Genomic DNA, 12,725 nt, shown 5'->3' with positions numbered 1-12,725 from the left:
GAAAGTCACTAAGGATGTTGTGTAAATGCAATTAATATTTTTGTTGTAATTTGGGAAAAAATTAGACATGTTTCATGTTTTTTCCTCTTTATTGAACATCATTTGAATTTACATTAAAATTTATAAAGTTGATATTATGTTGGATAACAAAAAAAACCTCTAGGAGCTTTAAATGATTCAATACAATAACTTTATTCTCTTTTCAGGTTGCTTCGAAAAGCTCTTGATAAAATAACTGAAATAAAGGCCATAAGAGAACATCGTAGATTCGGTAGTAGGGTTTTTTCCGGTTATTTCTTTTCTGAAAAACCAACCATTGCTAGTGATAAAGTCAATGAAACTGGAGCTCTTTTATAAATTTTCTGTCTTGTTCCTGAAAAAAAAATACACCAGATGCCCATTTATGTGTTGATAGAACCACAGCAATCTGGGCTGTCTGTGCTTTTGTTGCCATTATATTGACTCTTAATACTGGTGGTAGGAGTTAAAGTCAGGATTTGAACCTACATGCATAATGATTACAGTTAAGTGATTCAAAATGAAATTTCGGAACACTTTATTAGATAAACTGCCAGCAATAATTTGAATAAAAATTTATAACAAATTGGTATCACATACCTACTCAGATACAGACAATCAATCATGTTTTTTTCATTCACAGATTCAGATCGTCCGAAGCCAATTATGAGGAGAGGTGTTTTAATGAGTTTATTACAACAGAATGCTGTCACACTACCACTGTGGGTCAGCAAACCTGGAGAAAAGTAATTTTCCTTACAACTTAATATATTTTTTTTTACTTGCTTGTGAAATATAAATTTTTCGATGATTATATTTATTTTATACATATATTTTTCTTTGAACTTTCGTAAATAGAAAATATATGCAGGGTCATTCACAGCTTTAAATTTAGATAATTCAAAACACTAAAAAACAAACCGCTATTTTTAGCGATGTTGGTCTACGTCAAATTACACAATTAAATCTGACTCCTGATCAAGTGAAATATACATGTCAGACTTTAATAGATTTTTGGGCGACTAGAATTTAGTTTTTCTGATCAAAGATGGTGAAGTGTAAATATTTTGTGCGAAGTTTTCACCCAACTTCACAATCCCTGTTATGTGATTTATTGAACTTAAACTTCTAGACATTTTTCTCTTAATTAATTGAAACAATATTCAAATTCAAATCATCAAGTGCACTTTTTTATGCATTTATATATACTGATATGACAGGGTTATGGTCTGTCTTATATGAAAAATTATTAGGAAACTTCAATATTTATTACTGAAAACAAGCCCACTTACATGGGTTATTTGTTCTGTTTGAGTACTGTCTTAATATAGATGTCTTTCTAGAATAGTGTTATTAAGTAAAATATAATAAAAACAACAAGTACATTGTGTTGTCATGCAATATTATGAGAATGGCTCTACATGATTTAAGTATGTCTTGGATATATGTCAGACATTTCATTGTATTATGCTCATTTAACGTAAACAAAAATGTTTTCCCCATATTTCAGACCACCACCTCTCTGTGGGGCCGTAGCCGCAGATAATAACTATGTCGCCAAGCCTACGGACAAGGTGGCGGCAAGGGTGAAATCCTCGGATGGAGAAGAGAACTGGATTTTAGCTGAGGTTGTTTCTTATAATACCAGTACAAACAAATATGAGGTGGATGATATAGACGCGGAAGAAGGAAAAGAGTTAGTGGATAATTTCATATTAAATTGTTTCCATGATAATTGATTAAAAAAGATTATTTTCTTGAAATTAAGCTAATTGATAAGACTAATATAGCGTATAGTTTGCTGTTTTTTTTTAATAAGCAGGTTCTGCTTTTAAAATTTAAGCCGTTCTTTGGTGTGTTTATGTTGGATGTTTTTTAGAACAAATATTTTGTGTCTTTTTGCACAGACCTCAAAAAAACCTTTGGTGACTTTAGTAGTCCTGTTTTGGAGAACCTGATAATGAGCAACTGTAGGTGCAACTGTCATTTGCATCCTGGCCAACCCCCAACCCTTGGGGAAAAGCAGGCACTGAATTGTAGATCACCGAACTCTTGGTAAATGCTCGACTAAGGGTGACAGTCAGATGATAAAAGCCCTGCTTTTGCCCTATGTAATGAGTTAGAAATTTTTGGATAATCCCATGCAAATTTTAGCATAAAAATTGAACTAAACCTGCCCAAAAGTTTTCTTTCCACTGCCTGCACCATTGCTCAAGGGATTGGTAGGTGAACTGAGACAAAGTTTCAATTTATGGGTGCATAACAATCTCGTGCACTGACACATCTCAATTTATTATTGATGAATATCTATTTACAGACGTCATACACTTAGTAAAAGAAAGATAGTTCCACTTCCTATATGGAAAGCTTCACCCGAGACAGATCCTGAAGCTTTGTTTCCCAAACATACTGTAAGTTTATTTTATTATTATGATGAGAGAGAGGTTATCTCAATCTCTATTTCGTAAACATTAAGAAAATTTGAATAGTTTTACAATATATATTAATCTGTTTTCCTTTATGTTAAATATTTGTTTTAAAAAGATGTAAACATGATGTGTGAATCTTCTGTAGTCAAAAGTTGGAAGTCACTTGCAGTATTTCATTTGAGAAAGGTCTTTTTCCCAAATGAATTTTCATCGACTGAATCAGTTTGGAAAAATTAATGGAAAACCAGAAAGACCTAATAGAAAGTTGGTTATAGGCAAGGATAGGACTTTTAATGTAGAGGTTTATGCAATTTGGAATTGTAACAAGAAAATCTGTTCAGAATTAAAAAAGTATTTGCATGCCATATATCTTTCCTGAATCTATTTTTGGAATTTCCTCCATGAACTTTTTCCAAAAGTCACATAGGATACCCTGATACAAATTATATATATATTTACTATACCTTCACTTTGTTTTCAGTTGGTGCTAGCACTTTATCCTCAAACCACTTGTTTTTACAGAGCTCTTATACATGAACCTCCGAAAAAGGTAACAATTAAGTGTATTTATAAACCATCAATCAAATTCAAAGCATAATAATGACTATTTGTTAAAAAACTATGAATTTATTTGTTAGAAGTTCTATTTTTTAATTGTTCAAAACTTTATATGTAGTTATTTATGACTATGAAACATAATGTTCTTTTATCACATTATACTATAACACAATAATGTGTTGTAAAAAAGAGAGGACAAAATCATTGTATATTGATGTCTTTTTAGTAGGTTAGTAATGTCAAAACATTTCTATATCAAAACATTTGATATGTTATGAAATACAGAATGGCTATATTGATTGAGAAAACATGGACATCACATGATCAAAATTGCTTACCATTGGGTATTTGTTTGAAATGTTATATAGTTTTTTCTAGACTCTATTTTGAGTAAGAGTTATTTTCCTTTATTAAAAACATTTATGCATTATTATCAGTCACACTGCCGTATCCTCCTTGGGAATTCATTCATGTGAGGGAGCTATCCAGTCGGCAGAGTTCTGTTGAGGTAGCTGCTCATGTCTAATAGAGCTGTATATATTTTGTATTGCTTCAATGATATTGGTTGTTTCCCTTTGACCAATTTCTTGTACTGGTAATTATTTCCTTGAAATTAATTAAATGAATATATATGCAATTATGTTTATTTGTTATCTGTTTCAGCCCCAAGATGATTATTCAGTATTATTTGAGGACACTTCATATCCTAATGGTTATTCGCCGCCATTGATGGTTGCTCAAAGATACGTTATTATATGTAAAGAGGACAAGAAAAAATAGTTCCCTAATTGTTCCTGTGTTAACAGAAGTGACATTTTAGTGTAATATTAATTTATTTTAACCCAAAGGGAACTAGTGATATCCTTGAAGATTGGACAATCAGAATATATACTCTTACTTTTAGAAGCTCAATAATGAGGACAGATGGAGAACAAATAGATATTTTCCATGAATGACGTCCCTTGAATTTGTGTTACAGACTGAAAACAAAAAATAGTTCATTTTAAGATTTGATATGAAATATATTTCAATGATATTAACCTTTTACTTACAGCATTTTTAAGATAACCACACTGTTTGATATATATTGTATTATGGTGCTGTAAATTAAGTTGTAACAAAAATCTAATGCATAGATCTCTGACCTGTTTAGTTCTAATTATCAGAGAAGTGTATACAATATGAACTTCACCACAACCTATTTGTTAACAAAAGAGCACATGTCAATGTTAGTGGTTTAATCTATTGTTATTTGAATAAAAGGTCAGAGACGGGATCTATCAATGGATTAGCTATCTGATGCTAAAATAGTGGTAATTATAAGGCCAGGGTTTCAATATCAGTGGGTTGGTGGACGTAATACTCTACAGAAGGCCACGTTACAGAGGTTGCACTGTAATTGATTGAACTAGATAATGTAGTATGTACGGAATATATACCATGGATAACCAATGATGCAATTGAACTAAAATGTTGATAGTGAGTTAAGGTTTGGGTTTTAGTATCAAGGGATAGGTATTTTCTTAGTTAAATGAAATGGTTGTGAAATACATGTATTCCTTCTTTCCTTCCTTGATTTGATCAAGTCCACATTATCGGTTGATTAAATCTCCGTTATTGATTGTTCATTATATTAATTAACCTGCTAGCCCCTATATTGATTAACTTTTAGACTGCTGGCAGCTACAGAAACTTCCCATGCGACCAGTGCAGATCAAGAATAGCCGACACACTTGTCAGTTTAAAATCAATATTCTATCATTTTCACTATATAATGAAAACAAGTCCACTCTATTTATTGGTCAACGAATAAAGTTTTTTAACAAGACTTATATTGAATGCTCAAGGTAATAATTTTATTGTATGAAAATGTGAACTTGATTATGAAAAATGAAAATGTCAAGTTAAGTTTGAAAATGTGAATTTGTTTCTTGAGAATGTAAATCTGGTAAGGGAAAGGTGAAGTTGATAATGAAATGTGAATTTGATGATGAAAATAAATATTTTATTATGAAAATGTGCATTTTATTATGAAAAGTAGATGATAAGAAGCCGATTATGAAAAATGTCAAATAATTGAATTGATTGTATGACATGTATAACATATGTGACTGCTAAAAATGTGTTGAGAAATTTCAAGTGCAATATATGAACTTGGTTCAATTTAAGAGCAGTTTATTGTATTTTAGAGTGTATATTGTTTTTTTTTTCTTACCAATATTTTTTCTATCTATTGTTTTGTACATCTTTGATTTAGGACAAGAAATTGTGTTCATTCAATTTAATTTGAACAAAATGTTAATATTCTAGTACATGTATGTTTATTCTTATAAATTTTTGTATGAGACGTAGCAGTGTATATAAAAAGATAGAAAGGAATTTTTTGGTGATTATTAGTCCGAAGGTAAATTAGGTTATATGCTGCTTGTCCATTTGTCCGTATGCCACATTGATGTTCATTCAGTAGCTTCATAACTAGAGGGTGTGCTGTCTTCATACTTAGTATGGAGACTGGTCATGACCTGTAGATGACACATTTTGATTTCAAGGTCATTCGTTCAAAAGGTCAAGGTCATAGTGATATTTAATGGAAAGTCCTTGTACACTCAATAATAAATGATATGGGAAGGAATATGCTTAGGTTTGTGAAAGTTGGTAGGAACATTGCTAATGGGAGGTTGATAATCCCTATGTTGATTTTAAGGCCAAATGTCACAGTGACACTTGTGTAAAATTCTTGTCTTGAAAACCTTAAACAGCACATATTTTGGAAGTATGATGCTCTAACAAGCAGTGCTCTTGTTTTTATATTGTAATGCTTTCTTTTCTTCCAATGAGAAGCTGCTTCATTTTATGTATTTGAGATGCTTTGACCTTTGGCCATTGAGTGGATTCAAGAAAAATTAACAAAAATGCTTAGATTGTGAGGTCAACAGGGGTGTACCTAGCCTATGGGTTTATGATTATTGACTTCAAAACCACTTAAACCTTCACAAAGGTTGGTTCAAATCCCACTGGGGACTTTTAAATTCTTTCAAGCTACCCAGCTAGCTTTTATAGAACATTGGTGGTTTTACTAAGGTGCTGGCTCACATCTAAAATGATGCACAGAGGAGAGTCTTAGGTATTTATCCATGGTCACCAATGAAGCTGGAAGCTTGCCATACAACCTTTACAGCATTGGCGTGACTTAAAAACCCTATTAAACCACATCACTTATTCTGAACCTTTGGTATAGATTTTTTATTCATATACCGTAAAATTCCTATTAAACGCCCCCGGGGCTAAACATTTTCCAAAAGGGGGGCTTTTATTACAACACAGTTTTTCCTAACTCCAAAAATCACTGTTAATTCATTTAGTGTTAGCAAGTGTTGGTAATAACACTAAAAAGTGTTAAGGTTTTAAAGTTAATATTATACATATTGTTGTTTACTATAAAATACTATGGATTCTGAATGATTTGAATAAAATTATGGATTTAATTATGAGTTCAGCACTGATGAGTAGATTGTTTTCCATATCAAAAGGCCTAGGGAGCCTTTATTAGGGAAGGGGCGTTTATTAGGAATTTTACGGTAGTCAATGAAATCTTTTTCAGATAATATTGCCTTTAACTGTATGTCAATTAATTAAAGGGACTATTAGATTTAGTAGGTTAATTTTGAACAATTTTATGATATAGGTCCTTTTCTGACAGCATGGATATACAGTAGAGATGCCATTATTTTAAATGTAATGCATTCATTAAAAATTTGTTTAACCTTTTTTATGTTTAATGTAGAACTTCTGTTTGCTCTTGTTTGTTGTTGATTTATTTTTCATGAAGATAATATGAATCCTTTTGTTTTAAGCATTCTTTGAATGAAAAGAGTGTTCTTTAATACACAGAACAAGAAAAACAATAAAATGTTATGAACAAATTTATTTATTCTTTTTGTGTCTATTTACAAGAAATAAATTTCAACAAATCCTTCCACCACAAACTCCATAAAGCAAATTTTAGTACAACATGTGAAACAAGCCAAGTTTTAAGTCCCAAGTTTTTAAAAAAAAAGAAGAATTATTGTTACAAATGTATGTTATATGTCCCTTCTTTGGTATTAACCATTTAATTACAATGTACTGTATGTTTTTAGTCCCAGATACATGATCATGTTAAATGCATTATATCATGTTACAGTTACCAATGTTATGTTACAATAGTGAATAATCAATGTCATGTTACAATAATCATCATGTTACAATAATCAATGTCAAATTATGTTACAAAAAATCTATAATAATATTTAACAATATCTTTTACAATTAATATGAAGAATTTGACAAATTTTAAAGGTTCACAAATACATCATGAAATTTTATCAAATATACAAGTGTTTACAATGTTTTGAAACAAGTAAAATCGGAGATAAGTTCCTTCTAAACTTTAACTTTAATAAAATAATGAAAGTAACTATTAAAGTTTATTTTTGAAAACAAAAAGAGGAAAAAAAAAACACCTTTTTTAAATAAAGTTATTTTGCTGAATTAATTAAATCAATCTTGGCACAAAATTATAAAAATACATGTATTTATAGTATTACATATTTGTGAAATAAAAAATTGACAAACATTGAAGAATTTGAAACTGAAAGATTTATTGAAACTTACTTTCCGAAATATGTTTTTATTTTTTTTTTATTTTTAAGATTTACATAAAGTTGATATTTACACATCCGTAATTTACATATTTTTTTACACATATGCAATCAGTTATATACATATTCTTTACACATATGCCGTATAAAGCGCAGCCACTGCATAGTTATACTATTGTAGATTAACTGTATATTTTGTGTTCTCCTGGTATAAGTCTTTTAACTTACCAAATATTTAAAAATAAAAATTTATTAATTTTTTGGAAAATTATACTAAGAATGAATTGCTACAATTCAGAGAAAAATCCTCATTTTAAAATATCCTATTGTCTTATTAACTTGTTAATAATTATTAGCGAAAATAGATCTTAAATATTAATTATTTGGGACAGTCCTTTACTGGAGAATTCGCCATATGTTTGTATTGGAAGATGTGTTCTTGTCAGCAGAAGGTATTTGGCCACTGGTTTTCATATTTACTGACCACTAGAATTGCATCTGTCGGTTGGATGATACCAGCCAGGTCATGGAATCTGGACTTCTGAAGAAAAACAAATCAATTCATATAAATTGCAGTCATAAATGGTTATGAAACTTAATGTTGGAGATACTGTGATTTGAAGACGCTAACTTATGTTATTTAAATCGGTCCACATTTAAAACGGTCTACATAAAATTACCATTTAAGTAAATTTATCGGAAGATCGTATAAAATAGGTAATTTCAGAATGTTCGTATATCTGTATTTATCAAGTAAGTTTATGGTATTTGCTCGTCTCGGTTTTATTTCAAAGCCTAAACGATCGGGGTAAGACGCGAACAATCGGCCTGTCGTGTCAAATATAGCCTTGATGTTTTCGTGCTTAAACTCATATAAACCAGTTGGAATCAATCGTTACAATAATAATTTACAATGATCAAGTCGCATTGAATCTACTTATCTATTAATTATTAATTTACGTTTGTTTGCAAAGATATACTGAAATTTGTTCTTACCAAATGTTGTGTCCGTTTAATGACGCTGTGTCTGCAGCAGTTTCGAAGGATACCACGCTATCAGATCGTCGAGGTCTCTTCTCTATCACAGTGTCGTCTGATTCTTCGTCATTTGATCGGTAGCCAGTCTCGTTTTGAGGATTTCCAAAGCTTAATTCGCGCTTCTCGTAATTTCTCACCGGAAGTTCCGGACCGACACCATATGAAACAGTTTTGAGATTCTTCGTTTGTATTGGGGGAACCTTTTCCATGTGTTCATCTTGTTTGTCTAAAGTAGGAACTACTTTTCGTCTGCGGAAGCTACAAAGTTCACGTGCACTGTGACGTATATTGTTTGTGTAGACTACATCATTGAAAGCTGCGAAATCGATTTCCCATCGCCCATTTCCGGAATCGAATTCTTCTATCCTGTCGAATCGATGTCCCCACAAGAACTCCCTTGGGGTGTATGAGGTTCGGACTTGGCAGAATTCACCCGTGGTTTCGATCGTGCCTTCAATAAAGACGATTAATTCGTATTTCTCATTGGTTAAATCGGCTGGCTTTATATCATAGAACGGACTATCTTCTGTGATTTTATGAGTAAGTACCATCGGCCACATCAGAACTAATGTATCCTCCATAGCGTCTGCTTTAAACTCAACTTTACTCATATATAACGGATGAAGAACGCCTTCGTCGGTCACATGACGTCTCACGAGAACACCGTGAACTTGGGCTGCTAATAAATGGCTCTTTCGTAGATCACCGACTCGGATTTGTATGGCAAGATCCCCGTCACTGTGCGTTATGCAAGCGTTCTTGCTGAATAAGATGGTCTTTTGGCGTTTCTTTGGCTGGGCAAATTTTACAAACATAAACCCAAGTAATAAGTTGTCAATCAATATACCTATTGTAATTTGCATGTAAACCATAAATAATGTTCCATCACAATCCGTATTTGGGTACGCCACGCCGTATCCGATTGTCGTCTGCGTTTCGATAGAGAACAGAAGACATTTTGGAAAACTATAAACGCTGCTTACGCACGGCTCCCAAGCCGGGTCATTAACGTGATCGAAGTCCCCGTGGTTGTAGGCAATAATCCACCACATAATTCCGAAAAAGAGGAAAGATAATAGATACATGTTGAAGAACAGAGCGAATGCGTACCGCCATTTTAGGTCAATCATACTAATGTAAAGGTCATTAAGGTATTTCCGTTTGTAGCCATTTAGACCCGCGTACCTGAAAAAAAATATTTAAATTTTTTTTAAAGAATTTCAAATAAATTTCACAACAATATCATCTTATTTGGGCATATTTGCGTAAAAACCGCTGATCTGCCCATTTGAGAAAAAAATTCTTTTATAACTTCATGTTTTTATATTATTTTTTTTTGTGTTAGTGAGAATTACTTACTTGAAAGAAATCTTGATATTAATTCACAATATTAAATTATGTACATGATTGTACATTGTAATATATCATATTTGTAGAAAATGCAAAGAAATAAATGGCAAAAATCGAAGCAACGAATGTCAACAAGTATGCATTATGAAACCTACCTAACTCTGTACTTTCCATTCTTCTTCATAATAGCTTGCCGCTTATCTTCTAATTCTTTTTCATCCATTTTCAACTTTTGTCTATAAAATAAAATAGAGAACAATTATGTATTGAACAAGATAAATAAGCTTCTGAAATGATTAAAAAGAACTTTAATCACAGTTTCTAATAGTGATATAATTAATATATATTTCATTTTCAAATTTCATTTAAGTTATCAGTTAACGCTAGAAATATTTATTCTAACTTTATGTATATCTCAACATATATGTGTAAAAAGACATTTTCACTTGTTGATTTTCCTTACTTTATATGAACTGTTATATTTTATAAGAACTGTATCTGAAAATGTGCGATGTATTTTGTTTTCTCAAATATTTGCTAGCAGGGAAATGAAGACTTGCATATCGACATTTCCTCATATAATGAAATGAAATTTCGCTTGTTCTAAAAGAAATCTTTAATGTGCAAATTAAGAATAGCGCCAGAATTTCAACTTCTCGTAAAATATGTTCACAAATGTTGTTTTTTATATTTGATTTTTTGAAATTAAATTGTGATAATTATACCATTTCACAGAAATAGCAGACGACAAAAATACTAAGGAAAAAAGTAAAAATCTTACCGGAAGTAGCCGATGAATGGGATTTTGCTCCATCTTGATTTTCTCGGTACATGGTCCTCATAGAGGTAAATATTTCCAACTTCCGGTACTTCTTTAGTGTTCGGCATCTTCAATTACCAAGATAACTAGTGTTTTTACGATCGTTGAAAATTGAAAATTTAAATTAAATCTTAAACGAAGAAAGTCCTGTGTTCACTCAATATTTCACGAATTTTTAATTCATTTCTTTTAAAAAAATGTTTTTAATTTATTTAACTTTAATAATAATTATTATTATTATTCACCTTCTCAAGTGAACAGAAGATACTGAAATAAAGTTTAATGATAATTCATGAAAAAGTCTTTCATTTATAAGGGTCACGTGACTTGAAATGGTTGGCGCAGAGAGAAGGGGTTGGCCGCCTGAAGACAATGTCACCAGATCTGGAATTAGACGCTTGTCAAATATATCACTTTCAAAGTCAATATTTTTTTAAATTGATGTGTGTATCGAATGTGTCAATATCATCATTAACGGTAAAATTTGTAAAGTAATCAAGCTCACGTCATTTGTGACATACGACACCGAATTTGACAGACGACAGAAAATTTTCGAAACAGACGACAATTGTAAAGTTTTATTTTTTGACAAATCGATCACCGAAGATCGATTTCTGATTATATTAGCTATTGTTACTTCTGTAAAGTAATTGTTCTGTATAATATACCCATCTATTTTGAAACAATCCACTTGCACTATACAAAGAAAATGTATTATAAAACATAATACGGTTTTTCTTAACATATATTTATTTATTTTTTATTGCTTTTCAAACAATTAAGATAACAATCTTTTGTTTTAATTTTCTGTATTTTCACCTTTTTGTCAGAAAACTTTTATAGTTTTTCTATCAATTGCGATGTATTAAAAGCTCAATAAAGGTGCTTTGTGAATTTAATGGCTACACCTTTTCATTATAAACATTGACCATTAATTAACAATTACGTGATTACTATACATGTATGGTACTAATATGTTTTGTATCAGAGCCGGAAAATTAATTAAGGTTTGAGATATTTAAATGTATTTTTATTTGGTAAAATAATAACGAATCAGGGCTTAATTGTGTTTAGTCGCAAAAATGAACGTTTTATCAGAGATGTAGATGTAATTACTCATTAAGAAAACACGTTTATAAAATTTATGCGATACGCGATATTGAAAGTTACAATAAAATAAACTATAGTACAAAATGTCTGTAAAAGATGTTTGATTATAAAGTAACTTATTAATACACGATTTGTGTTTAATCTATCTTAGAATGTCTTTCGCTCCTGCTTCACACTATTTATGACTAACAGATATTCATATCATTCTGACCAATCATGCTTCCAAAAGACATCATGTGATTGCTGCTTACAAGTAATTAAAATGCTAGAAAGACCTGTAATGTAAAAGTTTGCAGTGTTCTATCTTCCCCTTCATGTCCTATTGATTAAAAGTGCAGATAAAGTAGTATATAATTACAAAAATCGAAGAAAAACAAATCATATGATCTACCTCAAAAGCAAAACACACGAACATGCAAAACAAATAAAACAAAAGAATTTCTTTTCCTTGCAAGATTTGAAACATACAAAATAAATAGAACAAAACAATTTCGATTTACGCAACATTTGAATAAAAAGTAGATAAAGCAATGCTCCTCTCACACGACGAAATGCTGTTCAAAAATGCAGGACACTGGTCTATATACAATGTATTGTACATTTGAAATTCGAATGATCGTTCTTGCATTTCCGTCGAAGACAAATTAAACTGAAAAGGGTGAATACTGTTAAATAATTTCAGGCTTTCCAGCGTTCCTACTTTTCCTAATTTTCCCTACTTTTTTTGAAATGGCTCCTACTTTATCCTTTTTTTTAAAAAAA

At 31.0% G+C, this 12,725-nt stretch overlaps 2 protein-coding genes across 2 annotated transcripts; one reads left to right on the top strand and one right to left on the bottom strand.

Annotated features, from left to right (window-relative positions):
• Nucleotides 1-206: 206 nt before the first annotated feature.
• Nucleotides 207-6,049, top strand: LOC132719148 (SAGA-associated factor 29-like; the record flags this gene model as incomplete). The annotated part of the gene is given in 6 exon segments (XM_060702894.1): nt 207-271; nt 662-764; nt 1,529-1,714; nt 2,336-2,429; nt 2,929-2,997; nt 3,669-6,049. Coding segments are annotated over 6 exon segments (634 nt in total), but the record flags the coding sequence as incomplete, so codon positions are not given.
• A 1,007-nt stretch (nt 6,050-7,056) lies between these two features.
• LOC132719140 (G protein-activated inward rectifier potassium channel 4-like) lies at nt 7,057-11,120 on the bottom strand. Its single transcript, XM_060702884.1, has 4 exons — nt 10,815-11,120; nt 10,189-10,269; nt 8,642-9,868; nt 7,057-8,186 (listed from the first exon to the last, which is right to left on the bottom strand). Coding segments are annotated over exons 1-4 (1,416 nt in total). The 5' UTR covers nt 10,922-11,120; the 3' UTR covers nt 7,057-8,185.
• Nucleotides 11,121-12,725: the final 1,605 nt, after the last annotated feature.

This window comes from Ruditapes philippinarum, unplaced genomic scaffold (genome assembly GCF_026571515.1).
Source record: "Ruditapes philippinarum isolate M1 unplaced genomic scaffold, ASM2657151v2 ctg1648_1_1_1_1, whole genome shotgun sequence".
Lineage (NCBI taxonomy): Eukaryota > Metazoa > Mollusca > Bivalvia > Venerida > Veneridae > Ruditapes > Ruditapes philippinarum.
Note: the sequence above shows the minus strand (reverse complement) of the source record. Positions and strands in the feature narration are given on the sequence as shown.

Coding starts and splice junctions, on each gene's coding strand:
- LOC132719140 (XM_060702884.1), bottom strand. CDS start 10,921: ATGCCGAACACTAAAGAAGTACCGGAAGTTGGAAATATTTACCTCTAT. Junction 10,270..10,814: donor CCATTCATCGGCTACTTCCG/GTAAGATTTTTA, acceptor TTTATTTTATAG/ACAAAAGTTGAAAATGGATG. Junction 9,869..10,188: donor AATGGAAAGTACAGAGTTAG/GTAGGTTTCATA, acceptor ATTTTTTTTCAG/GTACGCGGGTCTAAATGGCT.